The sequence below is a fragment of the Hemiscyllium ocellatum genome, chromosome 13, assembly GCF_020745735.1.
Source record: "Hemiscyllium ocellatum isolate sHemOce1 chromosome 13, sHemOce1.pat.X.cur, whole genome shotgun sequence".
NCBI lineage: Eukaryota > Metazoa > Chordata > Chondrichthyes > Orectolobiformes > Hemiscylliidae > Hemiscyllium > Hemiscyllium ocellatum.
In genome coordinates, this window is record NC_083413.1 from 24,161,070 (window position 1) to 24,186,611 (window position 25,542).

The following is a 25,542-nucleotide window of genomic DNA, read 5'->3' on the forward strand; positions in this document are numbered from 1 at the left end:
TCAACAGGCTTGACACCATCCAGAACAAAGCAGTCTGCTTGATTGGCCTTACACTCACAAATGTTCACTACCTCCACACCAATGGTCAGTAGGAGCTATTCCATGAAGAAATAGATAACACCTTCTATACACTTGACCAATACCACTTAGAAGGACAAAGGAAGCAGATACACAAGAATATGGACTCCTACAAGTTTCCCTCCAAACCACTCACCATCCTGAAATATATCCCCATTCCTCACAGTCACTGGGTCAAAATCCTGGAACTCCGTTCCTATCAGTATTTTGGGTCTACCTACACCACATGGACTGCAGTGGTTCAAGAAGATAACTCACTACTATCTTCACAACAATAATTAGGGATGGCAATTAATGCTGGCTTAGGCAGCGAAGTACAAAACCTACATATCAATTTAAAAAAGGTGATTTTCTCTGCCAATGCCCAACTCTTGCTCTGTCCTCCATGTCTCTTGACACCTTTCACCTTAGTGACTTGGCCTTTACAGCCTTCTGTAGTTTGCCATCCTGCACTGAAGAAATCTCCCCTCATGTCAGTCTGAATCTCAGTCTGAAATAGGCTACTGTATATGCAGAAACTGTAGCCCCTTATTCTCCTCCTCCCCGCACCATGCACCCGCCCCCCCCACCCCCCCCACCCCTGCACCACCCCTCCCCTCCCCCATCCCGGCCAGGGAAACATCATCCCTGCATCCAGTTTGCCCACCCCTGTATTTTTTAATATATAGGATGGATCATTTGCGCTGTCCAGTTATTTCTCAAGGTCAGCTCCTCTTGATTTCAATTGATTTTTTCATAGTTTAGCAAAAACTGAGGAACTATTCATGAGTTTGATGAATTTTTATGTTGATATATGTAGCAGAACATCGAGTGAATAAGAAAAGAGATCTGCACGGTCTAAACGAAAAGTGTTGTGTGATGTGAAAGAATTTCAAGGAACTCATATCATAATTCAATACATCAGATCAACGCTATCAAACTCCTTTTACCAACTCACTGAAATCATCCAATTGCCTTAACAGAATTTACATTGTTCACTTCAATGTCCTCTCCTAACTTTTTCAGAAGGTCAATTTGCCTTTTGATGAGTATGTGCCATTTAGCTTCCTTTCTTTCTCCCAATATCCTGGAATATATCTACTAATCTTTTACATTTGGTCTTCTGGCAATTTAGGGTTTACTTTTACAGCCACTGCTTCCTCCTCTCATGATCCCATGAACCTCATTGTTCCCTTGCTCTTTTTGAGGCTCCATTGTAGTTAACAAGCTATGTGCAAATTCACCAACGCAGAACAGAAGCACAGGGCCTATGCAAGCCAACAGGGATCAGAGGCTAGATAAAGATCTAGATAAAGAACATCAGCATATTTTCAGATTTTCAGTTTAGTTTTGAAGGTTATTCCCAATTTGGCAATTGAGAGGCTGCATAATACTGTTTGAGTTACAAACCTTTTATACTTTACTGACAAATGCATTTTAGGACAGCAACCAATCAATAACTATTTAGCTTTATACTGTCTCAAATCCACAACTTGACACATCTAAATGAATCCAGACTGGCTGTTACTAATCTGCAGATTTGATGCATGAGATTGGACATTAGTTTTTATATCTTTTCTTGCTGAAGCAAAAGTTGGTGGTTATCATAATTTAACATTATCCATGACAAGATCACAATTAAAATCACAAAACTAGGGTTTCTTCTTCTGTTCAATGTGAAGTAGAACTTCAATCTGCATTGTCCTTCAAGTTAGGGAAGAGTGTGTTTTAAGGTGGGCATTTGCCATGGGTTTTATGTGTGCCTTGATGCACGATCTGTGAGAGCTTCTCATTGTTCCTTAGACGTGGGCACTTTTGGCATGTGTTGGGTTTGTTGACGAGGAGGAGGAGGAGCCTTGTGAAGTGTAGTAATACTGGTTTTCCTGGCGTTGTGATGAAGGACTGGCACAGCAGGCGATCACTGTTCCCCCGAGCAGACACAGCATGGTGCCTATCCAACCCACAAAGAGAGAATAGCCGAAATTGAAGAGACGTGCATTTTGGTGGACTCCCACTGGGAACCAGATTGTGGCAACAGCCGCACAAATTGCTGCAAAATACAAACACAAGTAAGACCACGCACTTATGTAACATCCTTGACAATGTCTTACAAACAATCATTTCTAAATACTCTCTTGCTTTCCCTATCCAACAGGGGCCTTGACAAACAAAATAAAGCAATTTGCCTTTCAATAGTGCTTTCCATGACACAGATGTTCCAAAGCATTTTGCGATCAATTAAGCAGATTATCAAAATTAGCCACTGTTGCAAAGAAGAGAAAATGACAGTTAATATTTAGTTAGCAAGATCCCACTAACAGCAATGAGATAATGTTCAGATAATCTAGTTTAGTGATATTGGTTGAGAGGTAAATGCTTTCAAGGGCACCACTTGTTACAGAGTTACAGAGCCATACAGCACAGGAACAGACCCTTCGGTCCAACTCGATCATGCTGACCAGGTTTCCCAAACTAAACTAGTCCCATTTGCCTAAGAAGACAAGTGGAACTGGCTTACCCAATCTAAATTTTGTGCTCAAGTCTGGGAAGGACTTGAAAACTATAGCTCCCGCAGTGAGGTGCAGCTAATGCCAAGCATTCTTCAAAGCAAGATCAGTTAAAGGAGAGACCCAAGTTTTAAAGACCCACCAACTGTTTATGGATTAGAAACCATGATTGCTCACCAGAGAGAGGCCAGGATAAGAGAGTAAGGGACTGCCCTTTAGATAAACAGACTCTTTCCTGAATTCAGAACAATCCTGATTTTTGTCACAGTTTTCTCTTAATGAGATTGTCTAAATAGCACAGTTTAATGTCCTGGGCAGACAGCTGCGTGGAACTGGAGTTAGCATGCTCCTCTTTGATCCCACGTAAAGGCTAAGAGAAGTGGATCTTCACTTGTTCATTCTACTCTGGGTTCAAATTCGGATCACAGGGAATGATATTAGATATACTAACTCTCAACGAGACTCAACTTCTTTCTCACTGAGGTCTTGGGATGACTGGAAGTGGTGATGTGGGGGTGCATCTTTGCCAGCAGTTGATCTGAAACGTATTAAACCAGCCATCCATTTTTTAATGATCTTATTTTCTAATGAAAATCCTAATAGATCATTAATGTGAGTGCACAGCGATAAAGAGCAACTTCTCTCTTTTGCATATTTTCTCCAGATAGGAGAGAGGTTGTCCATTAACCATAAATAATTGGGCAGTGACAAGGTTGGCCCCAGCACTGTCTACTGAATGATAATGCTTATCCCCTTGCCTAATGATCAGTTACAATGACAGTCCGGTGATCTGTAACTTACCCATTAGTATGTACAGAATGGAACCCAGTAAGGATTGCTTGTGCTTGGAAGAATGGGATTCAGCTCCGAACCGCATACATGGTAATGATGTGAGTATGAGGAGAGTTGCCGGCAGTCCTAAGATGGAGGCAGTGATCATCAGGGCTCGGCTGGTCTGCAAATAGGCTGCATGAGGGAAAAACAACTATCATTCAAATACCCATTTCAGAGGTAGTGGAGATCATTCAAAACCAAGTAAGCTGATTAGTTAAGGAGTTATTGATTTGAAAGCTGGGTTAGTATTTATTTTTAGTTTGTTCTTAATGGTGGATAAGTATAGAAGGGATAGAATCAGAGGATCATGGAACTTTATGGTATCAAAGATGGTGATTTGGTCCATTACTTTGTTCTAGCTTTTAGAAAAGTTTGAAGATGATAAAACAATGTGATGCTCAGTAAAATTTGGGATCCATAGATTTATAAACAGTGGAATAACATATAAAAATGTAAGTTGGATTCAAACTTTATAAATCACAGGTTACGGTTCAGCTAGAACATTGTGTCCAATTCTAGGCATCACAATCTAAGAATTATGTTAATACCTTGGAGATGATGCAGAAGAGATTTGCAATGATATTTGAAAAGATGAGGGGCTAGAGAGATACAAGAAGCTAACATTGGTTGGCTAGAGCAAAGAAGGTACATGGAAGTGTCTACAGACAAGTTAAAAATTGTCTTTAAGAGAGAAAATAGGGAGAAATAATGGGAAGAGTGACAGTCATCAAAATTCATTTTTAATTGCCAAAATATTCATGAGGACCATGAGGAGAAATTTTCTAGGTTGAGAGTTGTTATGATCTAGAATGCATCACTTGGAAAGGTAGTGGAAGCAGATTTAATGATAACATCACAAGGAATTGGGCTGTATTAGAAACATCGAAGAGGATAGTGTAGTTGGTGTTGTTGACATCAATTTTAGCAAGGCATTTGATCTCACACGCCAGACTGGTCAAAATGTAAAAGGCCATGGATGTGGACTAATGTGTGAAATTGGATCCAAAATTGGCTTACAGTTATAGGAAACAAAGAGCAATGGTTAATGGCTGCCCTTGTGAATGGAAAGCTATTTCAAATATTGCTCTTCAGGGTTTGGTGTTGGGACCCCTGCTGCTTGTTTTTTACATTAACGATTTAGACTTGAACATGGAAGTCACAATTGGGATATTTGTAGATGACACAAAAATTGGCTGCATAGTGGATGGTGTTGAGGATAGCTATATGCTCCAAAATGATACATTAGGATTGGTGGAATGGTCAGGAATGTGGCAAATGAAGTTCAACTCTGACAAATGTGAGGTAATGCATTTTTGGAGGTCAAACAGTAAAAAGGAATACACTATAAATGGGAACTTACTGATAGGGGTAGATGAAGTGAGAGATCTTGGCATGCAGGTGTACTGTCCCTAAATGTGGTAGTACAGGTATATAAGATTGTAAAGAAGGCAAACAGAATGCTCTCTTTCACTGGCAAAGGTAGAAAATACAAATGTTGGGATATAATGGTGAAGATGTGTAAGACACCAGTGATGCCACAACTGGACTATTGTCTGCAATTCTGGGCACCACATTACAGGAAGGATATAATTCCTCTGGAGAGAATGCAGAGTAGATTTACTAGAATGTTAATTGGGCTGAATAATTGCAGCTACAAGGAGAGATTGGAGAGGTTGGGATTGTTTCCTCGGAACAGAGAAGGCTGAGGGGCAACATGATTAAGGTATACAAAATTGTGAGGGGTAGAGATACAGTAGACAAGGGAACCTGTTTCTCTTGGGAGAAAGTTCAAAAATTAGGGCTCATAGATTTAAGCTAAGTGGCAGAAGGATTAGAGGGCACATGAGGAAAAACTTTTTATGCAGAGAGAGGTGGGTGACTGGAGTTCACTGTCTGAGTCGGTAGTTAAGGCAGAAAACTTACAGCTTTTCAAAACACACCTGGATCTGCACCTTGAGTGCATAAGGTACAGAGATATGGGCCTTGTGTGGGAAGTTGGTTTTTGAAAGGGCATCTGGGTGTCTTTAGGTTGGCACGGACAAGATGGGTCAAATGGCCCCCTTCAGTGCTGTATTATTTCTCTGGTTTCAATGGCCCTTAAATGCCAAACCCCTGCCACTCAATTCTTCCTGTGAAATCCTTACCATGTTCTGCACATCCCATCCCTTCCAATCCTCAACTATCATCAAACCCCTTCTGTCCATGCTATCCTGTTCACCTATTCCAAGGCTTCCAATGCCCTCAGTGACATTCCATCTTTCCTTTCCTTCCCATGTTCTTCCTTCCCTTCTATTTAATTCTTTCTTCTTCCCATGCATTCTCCTTTATGCCCATCTTGCTTTTCACTTTTTAGTCACTGTTTTTGCAGTGGAACACAAGACAGTTGCATGTATAAAGGGCAGGAACTGAGTCCATTACCTTGCCATGTAATGATATAGCAATTACATTTCATTATTTATACTAAATAATTATTTATATCTGCTAAATAAAACAATATAATATAATTAGTGTCATGATTGTATTGAGGTCAGCCAAGTGGTCCTGGTTCTGGCTGTTAATCTGGTGCAATCAGGAAGCCCAGGCTGCCAGTTAAGAACTGGAGTGTCAGAGGTTCTGTTCACTCTGACAGCTGGCTCTGAGGGAGCTGAATCAGTGTCAAGGACTCTCCACATTGTGAATAAATGGTGACTTGGTGAGGGGTTAATCTAATCTAGATTAGATTAGATTAGATTACTTACAGTGTGGAAACAGGCCCATCGGCCCAACAAGTCCACACCGACCCGCCGAAGCACAATCCACCCATACCCCTACATTTACCCCTTACCTAACACTACGGGCAATTTAGCATGGCCAATTCACCTGGCCCGCACATCTTTGTGACTGTGGGAGAAAACCGGAGCACCCGGTGGAAACCCACGCAGACACGGGGAGAATGTGCAAAGTCCACACAGACAGTCGCCTGAGAGAAGGCTGACTTCTATCAAGTTGTTTCAATCAGATTAGTTATACTAAATGTTGCGCAAATCTTACATAGCCTGAGAGTACTGGTTCAGACAAGCATTATAATTACTTGGTTGCAGAAGTGGATGAGTTTAGAAGGGGTCGACCCAAAGTGTCAAAGCTTTGCAAAATAGGAGTGTAATATTGGAAAACAGACAAAGGAAACTTCTGAAACTTTTAAGCATTTTATCATTGACTATTGAACAACTAAAACCCCTGTCTTTTACCCAGGGCTGAGTGCTGTTAACTCATTTTGACTTAATTGTTGAGGATTATCCGTCTCCTGCAACGTGCATGGAAGGATGATGTTCAAAGTCAGGAAAGGAAATCCCAGCATCGACTGATTCATCTAGTTCCAGCACATTTCCTCTTAGATCATCAGGCAGAAATATAATGCAACTGTAGTAGGTCCAGAATTTAAAATACTGCTTGTGGTTCTGTTCTGTTTTGTAGCTCACTGAACTGTCCTTGACATTGGGATGAGAAAGGGAGCAGGGTGCTTTGAGTGAGGTGTTTCAGAACACGCTGAGAAGATGCTGAGATATTGGAAGAATTTGGATCCATGGGGTTGCATTTTGTGGTGGGTCAGACATGACATTCCACAATTGGGCACAGATTAATAAAGCTATTATCTCTTGAAAAGATGGCATTGAAAACTAAAGGAATTAAGTCAAACTTGTATTGAACCTTGTATTGGACCACACTTAGTGTGCTAATTGTTGAAGGATATAGAGGCACCGATGAAAGTGCAAACAAGATTTCCAATGATGATACTGAAACATCAAAAATGTCTCTTTTCTCTAGAAAACAGAAGGGTAAATGATTACCTCAAAGATATTTGGGGGTGACATGATGGCTTGGGGCAACACAGTGACTCAATGGTTAGCACCGCTGCCTCACAGTGGATCATATACTGTCTGTGTGAATCATGCATTGTCCCCTGACACTCTACAACAGTAGGTCACTCACTATCCTTTCACCTTTTGGGACAATGGGTCACAACACTGTCCCTTTACACTTTGGAACAGTGATTCACAGACAGTCCTATCACCCTCAGGGACAATGGATCACTCGCTGTCATTTCACATTCTTGGACAGTGGGTCAGAACAATACCCTTTCACCATCTGGAAAAGTGAGTCACAGACTGTCCTCTCACACTCCAGGATGGAGGGGGTAGGGTCACACAATGCCATTTGACATTCTGGGATAGAGGCTCGCCATTTTCAGTAAATCAGGAAAAGGGGCAATGAAAAGAAATTAATACAATACCAGGGTGAGACAAAGAGTGAAAGGAAGAGAGAAAGTGAACCATACAGAAATATACAAGGATCAAGCTGGAGAGAAAAGTGAAAGAGTTTTGAAGAATAGAACAGAATGTTAGCAATTAGATGCACAGATCAAGAAAAAGATAGATATATCAAGGCCAGGAGGGGAAAAAAGAGTAAGAGACAAGGGATCAATTAAATTAAGGAAGGGTGACAGTGAAATGAAGAGAGACCAAATAAGTCAGGCAAGCAGATGGGGAACATCTTAAGGCCACACACGCTGTAATATAAAATCCAGAGACAATACAAAAGGAAACCTGATCATCGCATTGTTGATGCTTGGATTGAACTGACAGCTGATATAATAGTCAGAACCCAGCTGCTATCAGGCTTGCAGGGATTACACATCAACAGCTGCAAAAACATTGACTTCACTCACATGGTGCCATCTTTATCTTGACCTATTCTTGGAGTAATAACTGGGAACTGCGGCAAATTAAGAGCTTTATTTTATCCATAGTGGTGCAACTATGGTTGGAAAGGCTTGGTGAAAACAGCTCGGGGACTTTCACCGTGTAGCTATCCACTGTCTGTCGGAAACATAGCACATTTTAGTCACAAAACTAAGAGATCGGGGAGCAAGAGACACTCAATGAATCAAGGTTCAGTGAGTTTGAAGGCTATGTGTTTGATTCCTACGCCAGTGGTTTTGGCTCCAAATCAAAACTGATCTTCCCAGAGCAGACCTGAGGGAATGCTGCATCATTGGAGATGTTGTGTTTCAGATGAGATATTAAAATAATGCCTTGTCTGTCATCTCAGTGGATAAAAAAAAACATCCTGCTATCATTTCACAGAATAGTAGAATTTTCTGATACTTATTGTTCAACCGGTATCATTAAGAAACTCAGGCTACATTATTTCTGTTTGTGTGGTGTTGCTGTTAGCAAAATGGTGGCCACACTGCCCTGTTAGCACCGTAACTGCACTTGAATATATACTTCATTAACTGTCAAGCATGTTGGACACCCTGAGGTTGTAAGATGCTCTGTAAATTGAAACTTCCTTCTTTCTTTATCATGGCTTTGAGTGCAGAGTGTGGCTTCTTTCTTGCAGGGTGTTAAACTTTATAGGTGAGACAGGTTCAGTACATTCAGAACTAAATTCATTGCTCTACATTCATATAATCTGCTTCATGATAGAACCAGATCATTCAGCCACCTAGGCTTCTTTGGCGCCTAAATTTTACATGAGGCTCCTCCACCTTTAACTACTGTACGAGTACGAGATCAAAGGATATTTTGGTGGAATAGACATTTCAAGAGTTAAATGGTTCTACAATTTTTGCTGGACAGCTTTTTTTCTGAAAAACAAAATGCTGCGGATTTTCTTCTGACTCAACATTGGAGATGCAGCAAAATACACTTCTGATCATTCATAAAGACCAAGGGGAACTGTCTTCTGAACAGGGAGATCCTTGGAGATTCTGTAAAGTTTCAAAATATAATCAATCATAAACCATCTTCTGTAATTTTTGTGCACTAAACGATGATGCTGTTAAAATACTTGATATCATCAAATGCCCGGATTACATCATCACCATGGAAAGAGAAGCCAAGAACAGAATAAAACTTCTTGCTAAAAATTATGAGAGAGGCCCAACCCATTGCCCAAAGACTAAAGTTACTAAGATGTATATATATTTGTGTGTGTGTGCGCGCATGTATGAAAGATTCATGTCTGGATGGGGCCATACTAATGTTTCAGACATTATCAATGCAGATGATGGTCCATATGGGTCTAATTGTGCATGTGCATGGGGAAACAAAAGGAGTTGGGTAATCCTAGTATTCAAAGGACAACAGTAGGTAATGTTATTCTCATTTGCATTTTATGAACTACACTCAAATATTGAATTTATTAAAACCATGCATATTAAATAAAATCATAACTCCTTCCAATAAGAGTCAGCTTTAATGATTGGATAGGCAGATCAGAGGAGTTATAAATCATTTCTGACCATAACAAGTCAGTCTGGAGACAACTAATGATTACTACTAAATTTTCTGGTTAATGGAAGCTGAGGATTGGTGTGGTAACTGCCCAAATAGTTACAAAGGCAAATTTTCAGGTGTGTAAGGCATCTTCTGACTAGCAGTTTTGCAGCAGTTTGTTAAGGTTTGTTAAGACAGACTGAAATAATGTCAAGATAACTAGAAATAAGAAGTTATCTGAAAAATTATGTGGAACAGATTTAGTATAATGACTTGAACTCCGTCTCTCTCTCTCTAAAGAAGCATTGGAGCTAAGGTTAGAAGATTTAGTTTTACGAGGTCCTGAATTTAGAAATTTGAGAGGGCCAGAGATAGGAAATTTTAGAGGTCATGCATGACAGATTTATTTGAGTTTTTGAATGGTCCAGAAGGGAATTTATATCAAAGTAACCCTGCACTGACGGTAAATGTTTCCAGTGTGGAGACATGGTAGATGAAACATGACAGTTACAGAATGAATGGAAACTTGAAAGGCTATGAAAATTTTGTTTTCTGTGAAGTGTGTGAAGATTCTTCTGTTCTTAAACGTTTAGGAAATTGCAGCATAATTGTTCTTCAAAAGTCTATTTTTTTTTCAAAACAGCCCAATATTGAGTTTATATTTTCTGCTGTCAGAGACACCCTTCAAGGAAGCAATGTTTCTAAACTGAATTAACATTTGAATTCACTTGATTGTATGCTTGTTTTAATTTAATATTTCACACTCAGAATTGAGGAAATCTTTGAATTGCATTGTAAATTAAAGATAATGTTGTGATTTACTTTTAATTAAAATTTACTTGTGCAGTTGTGGAAAAGCACAACAGAGTTTGTTTTATAAAAGATAACCTTCTACCTTGAAGTTACAGTTGCCAAGGTGACTGGTGAAAATTCAATTCAAAACACTTTGTTTTAACAGAATTAAATAAAAATAAATCTTCTGTTGTTTCATACTGTTATAATTAAAGTTATGAGGTTTTTTTTACATTACCTTGAGCAGTTAACTGATGACATGAGGATATGCAGTACGATACGCAATATAGATGGAAATGTAGAAAAGTGTCGTTGATAGATTAAGTAAAGAGTAAAAATCTGAAGAATGGTTCAAAGTAGGGAAAGTGAATTACATCTAGTTTGAACCCATGAAGAAAAGAACAGAGTACTGTCTAAATGGTGAAAAGATAAGAAACGATGGCGATTGAAAAAGACTTGGGAGTTCACATATATAAATCACTAAAATGCCAGTGTTAGGTCATAAAGTAATAGAGTAATACAGCTCAGAACCATATCCTTCAGTCCAACTTGTCTGTGCTGACCAGACATCCCAATCTAACCTAGTCGCATTTGCCAGAATTTGGCTCATATCCATCGAAACGCTTCTTATTGATATGCCCATCTAGATGTCTTTTAAATATTGTAATTGTATCAGTGTCGAACACTTCCTCTGGCAGCTTGTTCTGTACACGCACCACCCTCTGCGTGGAAATGTTATTCATCAGGTCCTTTTTATATCTTTCACCTTAAACCCATGTCTTTTTGCTTTGGACTCCCCCACCCTCAGGAAAAGGCCTTGGCTATTCACCTTATGGCCCTCATGATTTTATAAACCTCTATCAGAACACCCAAAAGTCTGTGAGACTTCAGAGAAAAATGCCTTAGCCTATTTAACATTTCCCTACAGCTCAAACCCTCCAGTCCAGGCAGCATCCTAATAAATCTCTACATTAAACTCCATCTGCCATTCCTCGGCCATTGGCCCATCTAAGCAAGGTCCCTTTATACTCTGAGAAAATCTTCTTTACTGTCCACTACACCACCTATTTTGGTGTCATCTGCAACCTTACTAAACGTACCTCCTATATTCACATCCAAATCATTTATACAAATGACAAAAAGCAGTACAGAAAATACAAAAAAAATCAAGTTAGATGTTGATCTTTATATGTAAGTGACAAAAGTACAGAGGAGTTAAAGTTATGCTTCGGTTACACAAAACTCCCGTCATGCCATATCTGGACTAATATGAACTGTTCTGCAAATCTTTTCTTTGGAAGGATGTATTTGTCATGGAGAGAATTTAACACATAGTGATTAAAATTGTATCTGGACTCCAAAGTTTAAACTTGAAGAAGAGATCAAATAAACACAGAAAATGATGGAGAAACTCAGCAGGTCTGGCTGCATCCTTGGAAAGAGAAACAGAGTTAATGGTTCAGTCTGATAAGTTCTGAAGAAGGGTCACATTAGGCTGAAAACATGTACTCTCTTTTTGTGCTTCTCCAGTATTTTCTGTTTTTTTAAGTTTAGATTAGGTTCCCTACAGTATGGGAGATGTGCCCATCATCAGCCTTATTCTGTCATCCTGATCAATCTTCATCTAGTGATTAGATTAGATTCCCTACAGTATGGAGCAGACCCTTTGGCCCAACAAGTCTACATCAACCCTCCAAAGAGTAACCCACCCAGGCCCATTCCCCTACCCCATATTTAACCCTGACTAATGCATTTAACACGATGGGCAATTTAGCATGACCAACTCACCTGACCCACACATCTTTGGATTGTGGGAGGAAATCAGAGCACCCGGAGGAAACCCACGCAGACACAGGGAGAATGTGCAAACTCTACACAGATAGTCGCCCAAGACCGGAATCAAACCCAGGTCCCTGGCACTGTGAGGCAGTAGTGCTAACCATTGAGCCACTGTCCCACCCCTGAAGTTTTTACTTCAGATCTCCAGCACCTGCAGAATTTTGCTTTTATTTAAGAGATTAAATAGACTAGGGTTGTATTGCTTGAAATATATGGTTTAAATAAGCAGTAGTTTTATCACAACTTTCAAGATATTAAAGGGATCCAACAGATTGTGAGAAATTTCCAGTTTGATTACAGTTAATAATTGGATTTTGTATGTGCATTAATAAATAATAAAAATGATCTCAAATGGGATAACTCAGAATAGGGGGGATTGTATCCCTTTTCTTCTGTAAAAACTGCCAAATTGCAGTGTACTGCTTTTGTTCCACGGGCTGTAACTCTGTCACATTTCCTCACTGAGGATGTCACCTAGAAAGGGGACGAAACATTTGCAACAAAAACTCCCAGCTCCGCGAACAGAACCACAACAACATTTCCTCTTCTTTTATCAGAATAGTTTGGTTTAACTGTGAAAGCTGAATGATTCATCAGTTCTTTTTTTACATCAATTGGATAGGTGTTTGATGAATGAAGAGGAAAAATTATACTATTTACTTTTTATTGCTTTACTTTATGTGCTTTATATTGTGTTTAGTTCATAAAACATCTTTTTTTTCCTTTATTCAATAACAGAATGTGACCTTTGTGTGTTAGGCCGGCATTTATTGCCCATTCCTAGTGCCCTTGAGGCTGAATTATTGAGGTTAATGAACATGTCAAGTGTGAACACCAGACTCATATTATGGTCAAGGTAATATTATGGTTGTTGTAAATTATGTAAGAGTCTCTAGTTTCAGACATTAGACAGACACAGTAATAATTGTCATGGAATCATCCTGGTGTTACTGGAATGTATGAGAAAATGGGAATTGCTTTTGCTATTCAGCAGCATGATAGCAATCCAAAGAATGTTCATAGTGGTGGTCTAAATGGTCTTTTAACTTACTGTATGGCAGTTCAGAGAGATGGATAACAATGTTAATATTTTTGTGCCTTCATCATTCATGTTTTGAGAACTGGCAGGCAAAGAGAAGCTGACATTTCTGTTAAATATCATGCAACTTTAAAAAGATTTTAAAAATTGACAAAAGGCAAAGGGGTGTTTAGTTTTATTAGTTGAGAAAGATATCATAAGTTCACATGAATTGAATCAATGGTGTTTAGAAATATAAACATAAATTGGCTGAGGATCAAGGCTGACTCATACCTTGGAGTCACATAGTGGTTGCATTAAATTCTTAAGGGGGACAGTGAGCATCCAGAGGTCGTTGTACACATTGGTACCAATGATATATGTAGGAAAAAGGATGAAGTCCTGAAGAGTCATTATAGGGAGTTTGGCAGAAGATTAAAATGCAGGACTTCAAGGATAGTAATTTCTAGATTAACTCCGGTGCCAATTGTTAGCGTGAATAGCAATAGGAAGGTTTGGCAGATGAATGCAAGGATTAGGAGCTGGTGCAGTGGGCAGGAATTTAGATTCTTGGATCAATGGATGTCTTCTGGGATAGAGGTGACCTGAAAAGTGGGACTGGTTGCACCTGAACTGGAGAGGGACCTATATCCTGGCAGGGAGATTTGCTAGATCCACTAGGGAAGGTTTAGTCCAGACTGGCAGGTAGGTTGGGATCCAAAGCAGGATGGAGACAACAGAGAAGGTTGAGGACAGTGCAGAAGTTAACGACACCAAGTTAAATCATAAAGGCTGTATTGGTTATCATAATTTGAGATAGGGCTGGTCCTCAAGTAAAAGTTCTGAATTGGAACAAGGCCAATTTTGATGGTTTTAAACAGGAACTTTCAAAAGTTGATTGGGGGAGGCTGTTTGCAGGTAAGGGATATCTGGCAAGTGGGAAGCTTTCAAAAGTGCGTTAATGAGGGTTCAGGGCCAGCATGTTCCTGTTAGAGTGAAGTGTAAGGCTAGCAGAAGTAGGGAACCCTAGGGAACTGGATTTATTGAGGCCCAGGTAAAGAAAAGGAAGGAAGCATATGATATGTATAGGCAGCAGGGATCAAATGATCCTTGTGGAATATAAAGGGTATGGGAGTATTCTTAAGGGACACATCAGGATAGCTTAAGGGGGATATAAGATGACATTAGCAGATTAGGTAAGGGAGAATCCAAAGGGATTCTACAACTACATGAAGGGAAAAAGAGTAACTAGTGAGAGAATAGGGCCTCTTAAAGATCAACAAGGTAATCTATGTGTAGAGCCACAACAGAGGGTGAGATCCTAAATGAATACTTTCTCATTAGTATTTACCATTGAGAAAGGCATGGATACTAGGTAAATTGGGGAAATAAATAGTGATGACTTCAAGAAAGTCCACATTACAGAACAAGAGGTGCTGGAAGTTTTAAAACACACTAAGGTAGATAAATTGGGACCTGATGAAGTATATCCCAGACTCTGTCAGAGATTGAGGTGGGGGCTAACATTGTAAGGCCCTAGCGGGGATATTTGTATCATCGACATCCATAGGTGAAGTGCCTGAAGGTTGTTGTGCCATTATTTAAGAAAGGCTGCAGGGTCTCATCTGGCACAGGACCATCTGGCGAAGTTTAAAAAAGGGGCATCTTCAGTGTGCCCCAAATGTAAAATAAGTGTAGGTACTCTTGCCCATTGCTTCTGGACATGCCACAGGCTCAGTGTTTACTGGAGCGCTGTGGTGGGAGAGATAGGGAGGGTATTGAGGACAGAAGTCAAAGTAGACCCAACATCTCTCCTCTTAGATCTTTAGACGGGCATGGGAGGAAACTATTTAATATTCTTGCATACTGTGCATGGAAGAATATTCTGATGAATTGGGCGTCTGAGAACGGCTGGGCTTGCTGGGATGGCAGAAATTAATTACAGAGCACAGTCCCTTGGATCTTTTTACAAACATGGTGCACCACACAACAGACCATTTTTATAAGACATGGCAGCCCTGCTTGAGTTATTTGGAAACAGATTTGTCAGTTGTCTTAACTAGAGCATTTGTTTAACCAGGATGGTTAGATTTGTCAAGTCCTGAGCCCTGGAGGGGGTATCCTGAGTTAATACGAGTATATATACAATGCTTCCTTTCCTCTGGGAACTTTGCGCCGAGCATAGCTGTTCTGTATTCTGTGGTTTTTTTTGTTTTTTTTTGCTTTTCTTTTTTTTTTGGTGTTGCTTTGTACAGTGTTAGGGTTTGTTTTGTATTAGAGGGTAGGTTAACAGTTAGGAGACAGTAGTTGTATTGTAATTTGTGTTTTTTTTCTTTTTATTATACTGATATTTGTTATTGATTGTATTTTTCAATAATTTTATTTGTTTGCAAAGTTAAAAAAAATTTGCTAATAAATATATTTCCAAACAAAAAAGAAAGGCTGCAGGGAAATGCCTAGGAACTACGGATCTGCGAGCCTAACATCTCTTATGGGTAACTTGTTTGATGGGCTTTGGAGAGGCAGGATCTGAAGGCATTTGGAGAGACAAGGACTCATTTGGGAAAGGTAGAATGGCTTTGTGCTTGTGAACTCATGTTTCATGATTTAATTAAGCTTTTTGAAGGGGTGCAAGTGAAAGTGATGAGGACAGTGTGGTAGACATTGTCTACATGGACTGTCGCAAGGCTTTGGACAAGGTATCATATGGTGTGTTGTTGAGTAAGTTTTAATCTCGTGGGATCCAGGAACATCAATTGGATAAAAGAATTGGATTGCTGGTAGAATACAGTGGGTGGTGAGGCAAGGTTGTTTTTCAAATTGGAGGCCTGTGACCAGTGTCATAGTGACCAGTACTGCATCCATGGTTATTTGTCATTTATATAAATGCTTTGAATGAGAATTTCAGTGGTATAATTAGTAAGTTTGCAGATGCAACAAGATTGGTGGTGTAGTGGACAATGAAGAAGGTTATCTATGAATATAGCAAGATCACGTTGAGGAATGGCAGATGGAGTTTAGTTTTGATAACTGCAATGTGTAGCATTTTGGTTGGTCAAACCAGGGCAGGACTTGCACAGCCAATGGTAGGCCCTGGGGAGTATGAGAGAAAAAAAAGAGATCTAGGAATACAGATTCATAACTCCTTGACAGTCAAGTCGTAAGTAGACAGGGTGCTGAAGAAGGCTTCTGACATGTTTGCCTTCATTGGTCAGAGCACTGAATACAGGAGTTTGGTGAGGCCACATTTGGAGTACAGCATGCAGTTGTGGTAGTCCGACTATAGAAAGGATATTATGAAACTAGAAAAGATTTAGTAGGATGCTACTCGGACTGGAAGGTTTGATTAGATTACTTACAGTGTGGAAACAGGCCCTTCGACCCAACAAGTCCACACCAACCCTCTGAAGATTAACTCACCCAGACCCATTCCCCTACATTTACCGCTTCACCTAACACTACAGGCAATTTAGCATGGCCAATTGACCTAACCTGTACATTTTTGGATTGTGGGAGGAAACCGGAGCACTCGGAGGGAACCCACGCAGACACGGAGAGGACATGCAAACTCCACACAGACAGTTGCCTGAGGCAGGAATTGAACCCAGGTCTCTGGCGCTGTGAGGCAGCAGTGCTAACCACTGTGCCACCATGCCACCCACCGTTTGAGTTATAAGGAGAGACTGATAGCCTGAGATGTTTTCCCTGAAGCCGAGGAGACTGAAGGTGTGACCTTACAGAAGTCTGTAAAATCATGAGAGGCATAGGTAAGTAGATAGCCAGCAACTTTTCCTCATGGTGGTGGTGCTGGTCAAAAAACTAGAGGATTAACGTGACATGAAAAAGGGTTTCAGGGGGTAATGTTTTTCATGTAGAGTGTGCTGAGTGCAAGAAGTAGTGGTGGAGGTAAGTACAATTTTGTCAATTAAGAAACATTTGGACAGATACATGGGTGGGACAGGTATGGAGGTAAATGGGTCAAGATTAGAGTGGTGCTGGAAAAGCACAGCAGGTGAGGCAACATCCAAGGAGCAGGAAAATCGCATTTTGGGAGAAGGGCTTTTGGCTGAAACTTCAATGTTCCTGCTGCTTGGATAATGCCTGATCTGCCGTGCTTTTCCAGAACCACTCTAATCTTGACTCTAATCTCCAGCATCTGCAGTACCCACTTCTGCCCTGGATGTAAATAGACCAAATGCAGGCAAATGGGACTAGATTAATTGTATAAACTGGGAGGCCTGTTTCTATGCTATAAACCCCAATGACTCTATGACTCTAAATGTTTCAGTGGTATACTTCTAATTTCAACAGGCAGCTGTTTTCAGATTGCTGGATATAACTTTATGGATTGTTCAGTATTAATGTTTTTAACTTAAGTGGATATTTTCCCAAGGTGAAACTGTGAACCGAGAAAATAACTCCTTGACATTCCAACCAGTTATTTCTTTCTTCAAAAGAGGGAATGATGCTTTCACAGTCGATGGTAAAGTTTTGAGCAATGTGGGCTATGCTGAGATGATTGGCAGCGTGGGTGAGATGTTTGATGGGGCCCATCTCAATGTCAAGGTCAGCTGACAAATCCATCTCTTGTTTGCTTTTCTGAAGCAGCATGTCAAGATTCTTGCCAGACACTGGCAAGTTCTCAAATGGTGCTCATTATTGCTTATTAACTGCCTTGTCAACAGCTCAACTCATCATGGGTTGCTAGCTCATCAAACTCACCATAAAGCTCTGGACTGATAGTGTATCAAGGCAAATATGGTGCTGGAACCACGACTGCATGTCAATTCCAGAACCTCCTATAAGCAGCACGTTTCTCCAGAGACAGGATGTGGTAAGGTGGGATAGGAATTGAACGTGATACTCACTATGAAGGGTCAAATGCTAATTAATGCAGTGAGGTAAAAACAAGGACTGCAGATGCTGGAAACCAGAGTCTAGATTAGAGTGGTAATGGAAAAGCACAGCAGGTCAGGCAGCATCCGAGGAGCAGGAAAATCGACGTTTTGGGCAAAAGCCCTTCATCAGGAATTAATGCAGTGAGTCAATTCAATATAGTGAGAAAATACATTCGGCTTTGCAGCAAAAAGCAGTACACCAAACTCAACATGACTTCCACTTTTTACAAAAGCATTCCAATTGACCCCCACAAGGATGCATATGGTCAGGCAAGCAATTCTTCCTAGTTTTAAGAATTTAATACCTTTTCTGCAGACATCAAATGTCACAGCATGGTGACAATTGGATTAAAACTTTGCATTTCAAAAATGTTCCTTAACTGATTGAGATTCTCCTACTATTTACTGGGACAGAAAGCTCAAGAGGTGAGTTGTAGAGGTTAACTCCAAGTATCTCTTTCTCTAATTGGAAAAAAAACACCTACTTCCACTCCATAGGCAGCTGCCTCTGTCCATCTGCTGCAGAAACACTCGTTAATGGCTGTTAGCCCAGTTCAATATTTCCATTGACTCTCTGATCTTTAACCTTCTGTAAATGCAGTCCATATCAAAACTGTGCTGCCCTGAACATCATCCATTCACTCATTACATGGAGGGTAAATTGTCACATGTGCCTCATTCTCTGTCACACACAATCTTATTTTTTTCAAAATTGAAAAAATATATGATGTGAATTGCAATTTCATGTACTCAACAAAAGTAAATGTTTACCTGAAGATTAAGGAGCAAATACGTGTTTCATTAAAAGAAGAAAGAAGACAGCAGCTTTGGTGCATCTATTTATGACTGTGTATCAAGGAAGAAAGCTTCCAGGAAATAAAATAGAATATTAACAATCCTATCAACCCTAGTAACATGACTATGATAAAATAAACTCAGCCATAATGTTCTGGAGAATCAAAGGTCAAGAGAGGCTTCCTCCCAGGCAGTATCTAATAAGGTACGCAGGTCAGGCAGAGTTAAATCAGATGGAAAGCATTGTAGTGTAAAGTGTGTGTGTGTGTGTCAGTGTGTGTGTGATACATGTCATGATTTACCCTCCATATGAGGAGTGAATGGATATTTCTAATGGCAGCACAATTTGATGTGGATTACATTTACAGAATGTTGAAGATCGGGGAAGTCATTGGAAATTTTGATCTGGGATAACAGCTCTTGATGCAGATAGGCAGAGGCAGCTACTTATGGAGTGGAGGTAGATAGTATTTTTGATGGTATGTATGTGAAATGGGAAATACAGCCTGGGGTTCCATCAAATGGCAGAAGTCTGAGACAGTGAGGAGGAAACTTGTGGCTCATTTGGACTGGATGCCAGATACATTTGACAGCAGTGAGGCAGGGGAAATGTTGAGAGAAATGACGTAATTATCTTGTCATGTTGTAGATTAATTAACATGGTGTATCCTTCCAAAGCAGGGGAGGAAGAATTGAATGATTGGTGTTATTTGGTGGCACCTGGAATAATTGTGTGCATGCAGCAAAAGCAGCCATTGTTGAAGATCCTCTGGCTGCAATAATTTCAGCAAGTAAGGAGCCAATGCTAGGCATGCCAAGTGAGCTGGAAAATATTTGAGGGGCATTGAAAGAAGATGGTGAAGGCAACCATATCTTAGATTGCAAAGGTCAGGGTGAGCAGCACACACCAATATAATTCTAATGATAATCATGGCTATGATCTTTTGTTTTGTTCATCCCTTGAGATGAAGATGCCTGCATTCATTATTTGGGATGTTTGCCAGATACAAAAGTGACTGATGATATAAAGATGATGAAAATGAATTGTGTGTGGTTTAGATGATAGTAAGGGAGAGGTGCCCATCATCAGCCTTATTGTCATCCTGATCAATCTTCATCCAGTGATTAGATTAGATTCCCTACAGTATAGAACTGACCCTTTGGCCCAACAAGTCTACATCGACCCTCCAAACAGTAACCCACCCAGACCCATTCCCCTACCCTATATATATACCCCTGACTAATGCACCTAACACTATGAGCAATTAGCACAGCCAATTCACCTGTCCCACACATCTTTGGATTGTGGGAGGAAACCAGAGCACCCAGAGGAAACCCACGCAGACATGGGGAGAATGTGCAAACTCCACACAGACAGTTGTCCGAGACCAGAATCAAACCTGGGTCCCTGGTGCTGTGAGTCAACAGTGCTAACCACTGAGCCACTGTGCCGCCCCAAGGTGATAAGGTGGAACTAGACAGCTTGAGATAAATCAGAAGCAGTGGGTGAAGATGACATCTTTTGTGTCTTGTAGTGTCCACAATATCATTCTGGCTTATTTCAAAGCTGTTAGATCATAAATTGGTATCATCCACTCAGTTCACTCTCAATCAGTCTTTCTCTGCCCGAGTAGACAATCCATTAGCCACTGAGGGTATTAGGTACAAATCAATGGATTTAATTGGCTGTAGAGTTATATTATTGACCATTGTCATATGCAAGCTGCAAATGACAATCAATGCAGGATGAGCCTTTCAAAAGAGTGCAATGAAAACACCAATGAGGGTGCTATCCCTCCCCTACACCCATGTGTTAAAGTGCCAACTCAATCCTGATAGTATGATGGAATCCTGAAAGGAGGGATTCAAGTAGAGTTCCAGAAAATGCTTGGACAGATCTGAGAAATGACAATGACTTTAAAGAGGAAATGCATGTTAGAGATGAGGTGCAAGTTTGCAAAAAAAAAGGCACTTTTTTCAGACCGGAAGAGAGATTCCGTATTTTATGAAAATAAATGGAACCATAGCTGAGTGGGAACTATTCCTAAAATCAAGAAGGGAAGTTGAACACTCGGGAGTTCAATGGAAACGTGCGCACTGAAGGGGGATGTGGATCTGGTATGCTGAGATTCTCTCAGGCACAAAGTGGAGAGGAATGGCCCATATCTGGAAAAAGCATTTGAGTTCAGGATCACTCAGTAACACAGAATCGTTACAACACAGATGCAGTAATTCAGTCCATCATTCAGTAGTTTTGTCCATAGCAACTTTCCAATGAGCATTATGCGTTAGTACCATTCTCCCGCATTTTTGTCTTATTGTTGCACGTTGTTTTTATTCCATCATCCAATAGCCTCTTGAATGCTTCTGTTACCTCTGCATAGCACAGGAGCAATCCCAAGGCGGAAGATTTGGCTTATTGAATGAGGGCAATAGAAAAGTTTTCAACCTATTTTAATGCTGTTTGTGGTGACAGTAGTCAGCTATGGATGGCTAAACTAGTGGCACATAGGGTCTGCTCAAATAGGTGCTACTGGGCGTGAAAACAGAGCACCTCCAGGATGGGCCAAGAGCTTGTTTTTCAATGACAGCATTCAAGTTCAGAGGATGACTGTACAGACTGTATGAATATTTGTTGGAGGGTAGAAAGCTAAAGGTTTGGGAATTTGTCATTTTGAAAGAACAGTTGTAAGTTACATGGTGATATGGACACTTGTTAACAGGATTGACCACAGAAAGAAATGGACAGTTGGAAGAGGGTAAAGGCATACAATGAACCAATGTTCCGTGGTGTCTCCATAAGTGAATAGGGGAGAATAGGGAAGAGGTTTAGGCAGAACAGCTGGGCAGTTAGATCAGAGGAGTGAGAGAGAGAGGCTAACTGAAACAGAAATCAAAATCATTGTGGGTGTGGAATCATAGGGTGGTGAGGATGAAGGAAGAAAGGGACGTTGTAAATCTAATTGAGAATCAAAACAGGGGACAGCAAACACAATGATTTCAAAGAAGATGTGAGAGGGCCGGAACAAATAAAACATTTTGAAAGAGAGCAAAGTTAAAAATCACATAGCACCAGGTTATAGTCCAACAGGTTTAATTTGAAGCACTAGCTTTCGGAGCGCCGCTCCTTCATCAGGTGGTTGTGAAGGACCGTTGTTCCGAAAGCTAGTGTGCTTCCAATTAAACCTGTTGGACTATAACCTAGTGTTGTGTGATTTTTAACTTTGTACACCCCAGTCCAACACCGGCATCTACAAATCATGAAAGAGAACAATGTGCCATAAATGTAGGAGCACCAAACACAGTATTGCTTGGTAATGTCCTCCCTTTTACCAATATTGAATTGCCAATTTCACTGGATTGATTACAGTATCCTGTATATTTTGCACAAACTAAATCAAGGTGCATAATCTGTAAAGTGATGTTGGAGTCAATCAGGATGGAGAAATCTCAGGAACTGTGAGAATTACACAACCATACATTCACTTACTTCTTCATTAAAGGGAATAGGGATGGGGTCGGGGTTTTAATACTCCTGCTGAAAATCCACAGATAATTATTATATCTGCCAGAATGCCCACGTATTCATATCTGGGGCAGAAACTGTAACACTGGACCTCTTTGTTCAGAAACCATTTAGTTTCAAATGTACAATTTTGGAATATTCAAGAATTCCCATCTGCACCCAGAAGAGTAACAAGTCCAAGTCAGCAGAAAATAGATTGTAAAAGAATAATAAATGTACACTTTTATACCAACTTTCACAACATCAAGATCCCTGAAGGCGACTTACAGCCAATGAAATACGTTTCCAGTGAAGTCACTCTGTTGTAACAAATGCAGAAAATGTGCAGCATGAGATCCCACAAACAATATGATATTCACTACAAATTGAGGGTGTATGCCATTGTGAATAGCTGTTTTCTGACTCTAATTGTGCCATTGAATCTTTTAATCCACTTCATAGGATAGATGGGGACTCATTTTAACAGCCCTGATGAAGATCTGAATCTCTAATAATGTAGTGTTTACCCTTCCACTGTCTTGCACTGTAGTATCAGCCGAGGTTATGGGTACAAGCCTCTGGCGTGCACAAATTCTTTCTCAAGTTCAACCCATTAAGTTATAGAACATTACAACACAGTACAGGCCCTTCAGCCCTCAATGTATTATAATTAATATTCAGTGAGAATAATTACATACCTTCCTGGAGGGAAGTTATGACAAATATGCAGAAAGAAAGATTGATAAAATGTTGCCCAGTTTTGAATGAGTGACTACAAAAATGTTTAATGGCCTCATGTCAGCAAATATTAGTCAATGTCCTCATTGCATTCAAATTGAGATTCAACTGGAGAATAATTATTTCAATGAATATTCCGTACGTCAATTAGCAAGAAAAAATAAGAACACAAGCAAATTAAATTTGCACTCAATATTTGACAACAAACTTAAACAGGTTAATGAATCAGGTAAACTAATGGAACATCGGGTGGAGTCATAAACTGGCTTCTGCAAATGGATTTGAAGAACTTGATGATGGTTTGGAAGCACTCAGGCAGAGTAAAGAACGATATTGAAATAATGTATAAAATCAGGATAGGAACAGAGTAAAGGAGAAGAAAGAAGGGGAAGAGATGTGGAACAAAAAAGCAATTCCACAGCAAAGATAATTAGACAAAATGATGTGAAGGAAATAGAGAAAAAGAGTTGGCAAATTATATTTATTTTAAAATGTGCATACAAATATATATGTGTCTAAGAATTAAAAGTATATATGTCTAAGAATTAAAAGTACTTTGGGAAATATTAAAAACTGAAGTGGGGTTAACAATTTCATGAGACTAATAGTGATGGAGAAGTTACCTGGCATTGTCAGGATGTCCGTCAGAGTCTTGCAGTGATAACTGTCAGTTGATCGGTAACATTCAGTCCACAGTCCCTTTAGTTTCAATCCATTGAAATGAAGGCAATCACTCACTCCTGTTGAGCAACTCTGAACCCATTCTTTGGTGATGGTGGCAATCAGAATCGCAATCCAGCCCAGGGAGCTCAGCATGAAACCCAGTAAATGCAGGCACACAGATGACATTCTGTCTTCAACTAACTGAATAATTCACGAACACAAAAATGTGGAAATATTTCAGACAGGTTCTGGTCCTCCCGTGAAATGTTCCTTCCAAAAATAAAAAGCTTGACACTGTCTCCAAGGCCTGTCAGGAAACACAAGGCGCCCAGGATAGGATCTGTGCTTGTTTTCAAGGTGAAACTCTCTTCAGTCGTGTCTTTCTTCAAACAAAAACCTTCAAGCAGCACGATCGCAGAAAGTGAAGTTGAATTCTAAACCAAACTATAAGAAAGTCTGAGCTTAAATTCTCCAAGCCAATCAGGAAAACTGGGAGGGAGAATCAGGCAGGAACTTCCCTGGCCAATCAGTAAAAGGCAAAGAACATTGAGTTTTTTTTCTTTGTTCATGTCTGTTTCCAGTAATAGAAAACAAATGCCCTGACTGGAATCACAGAAATAATGTTTAGTGCAAATTATAATATTTGATTATAATATCTCATCACAATCTCATGGTGTTCAAAAACATTTTGAGTCAAAGCAGTACTTTTGATGTGTGGTCACTTTTGAAATGTTGGAACGGTGGCAGTGAAGTTGTGCTTAGCAAGTTTTCAGAAACAGCAACATGATAGTGAACAGAGTTTTGTTCCAATGGCTTTAGTCAAGAGATGAACAGAGCACTGGGAGAATTTCCCTAACTTTTTATTAAAGTAATACCCACTGGCACCTTCCAACCCGCTAAAAGGACATACAGGGCCTCAATTACTTTTCTGATCTAAAAGAAGACAAATCTGACAGTGTGGTACTCCTGTACACTGCACTAGGAGCATCAGCCTAGATATTGGCCTCAGGCCTTTGGTTTGAGACTTGAATTCACAACCATCTGATTGAAGTGTCAGTTTTGAGATGTGGCAACATATCTATAAAATGTTTATTTGTCATTGCTTTAATTTCAATCTACACTCATGTACAATCTATCAGTAAAATGACTTCTGATTGTGCCTTTCTGATATAAATCCTGAAAACTCTGAAACATACCATGGTCGTTTGAAAAGATAAAATCAACAAATACAAACTTAAAACAACTACTCTGTATTGGCTCAACATGTCTCATGAAGCTTTTTGTCGCCCTCTAGTGCTGAATCTTTATATTGCAGCCAAATGGAGCATACAACAGGAATATCGTTTTGCCTGCTAAGAGACTCCTGCTTGAGGAAGATGTATTTAATGTCACCAGTCCTCTGCAGGTGATGAGAAGATTCAATGTTCCCACAACATTGCATCATGAAAACCCTCTTGCAATTTTTCCAGGATTGCTTACTTTAGTTGGAAATAATCCAGGCAGATTCACCATGTATTTGACCTCCATGTGCTCAAGACTTCTAGGTAAGTTGGCAAGAAAGTGGAGTTAATGTCAATCAGGCATGATCTCCTGTCTCCAGTTACTGGACAGTTGACACAACCATTCTGATAATACA

General features: G+C 40.0%; 1 protein-coding gene across 1 annotated transcript; it reads right to left on the reverse strand.

Moving 5' to 3' along the window:
* Positions 1 to 687: 687 nt before the first annotated feature.
* Positions 688 to 24,332, reverse strand: LOC132821475 (claudin-11-like). The gene is made up of 3 exons (XM_060834069.1): positions 23,867 to 24,332; positions 3,366 to 3,530; positions 688 to 2,107 (listed from the first exon to the last, which is right to left on the reverse strand). Exons 1-3 carry the CDS (start codon positions 24,090 to 24,092, stop codon positions 1,857 to 1,859), a joined length of 642 nt encoding a protein of 213 aa, XP_060690052.1. The 5' UTR covers positions 24,093 to 24,332; the 3' UTR covers positions 688 to 1,856.
* Between the last annotated feature and the right edge of the window lie 1,210 nt (positions 24,333 to 25,542).

Excerpts from the sequence above, each read along its gene's own strand:
- LOC132821475 (XM_060834069.1), bottom strand. The coding sequence starts at position 24,092 with ATGTCATCTGTGTGCCTGCATTTACTGGGTTTCATGCTGAGCTCCCTG. Across the intron at positions 3,531-23,866 it reads GGACATCCTGACAATGCCAG|CCTATTTGCAGACCAGCCGA; the intron begins GTAACTTCTCCA and ends TCCCTCATGCAG. Across the intron at positions 2,108-3,365 it reads CATTCTGTACATACTAATGG|CAATTTGTGCGGCTGTTGCC; the intron begins GTAAGTTACAGA and ends TGTATTTTGCAG.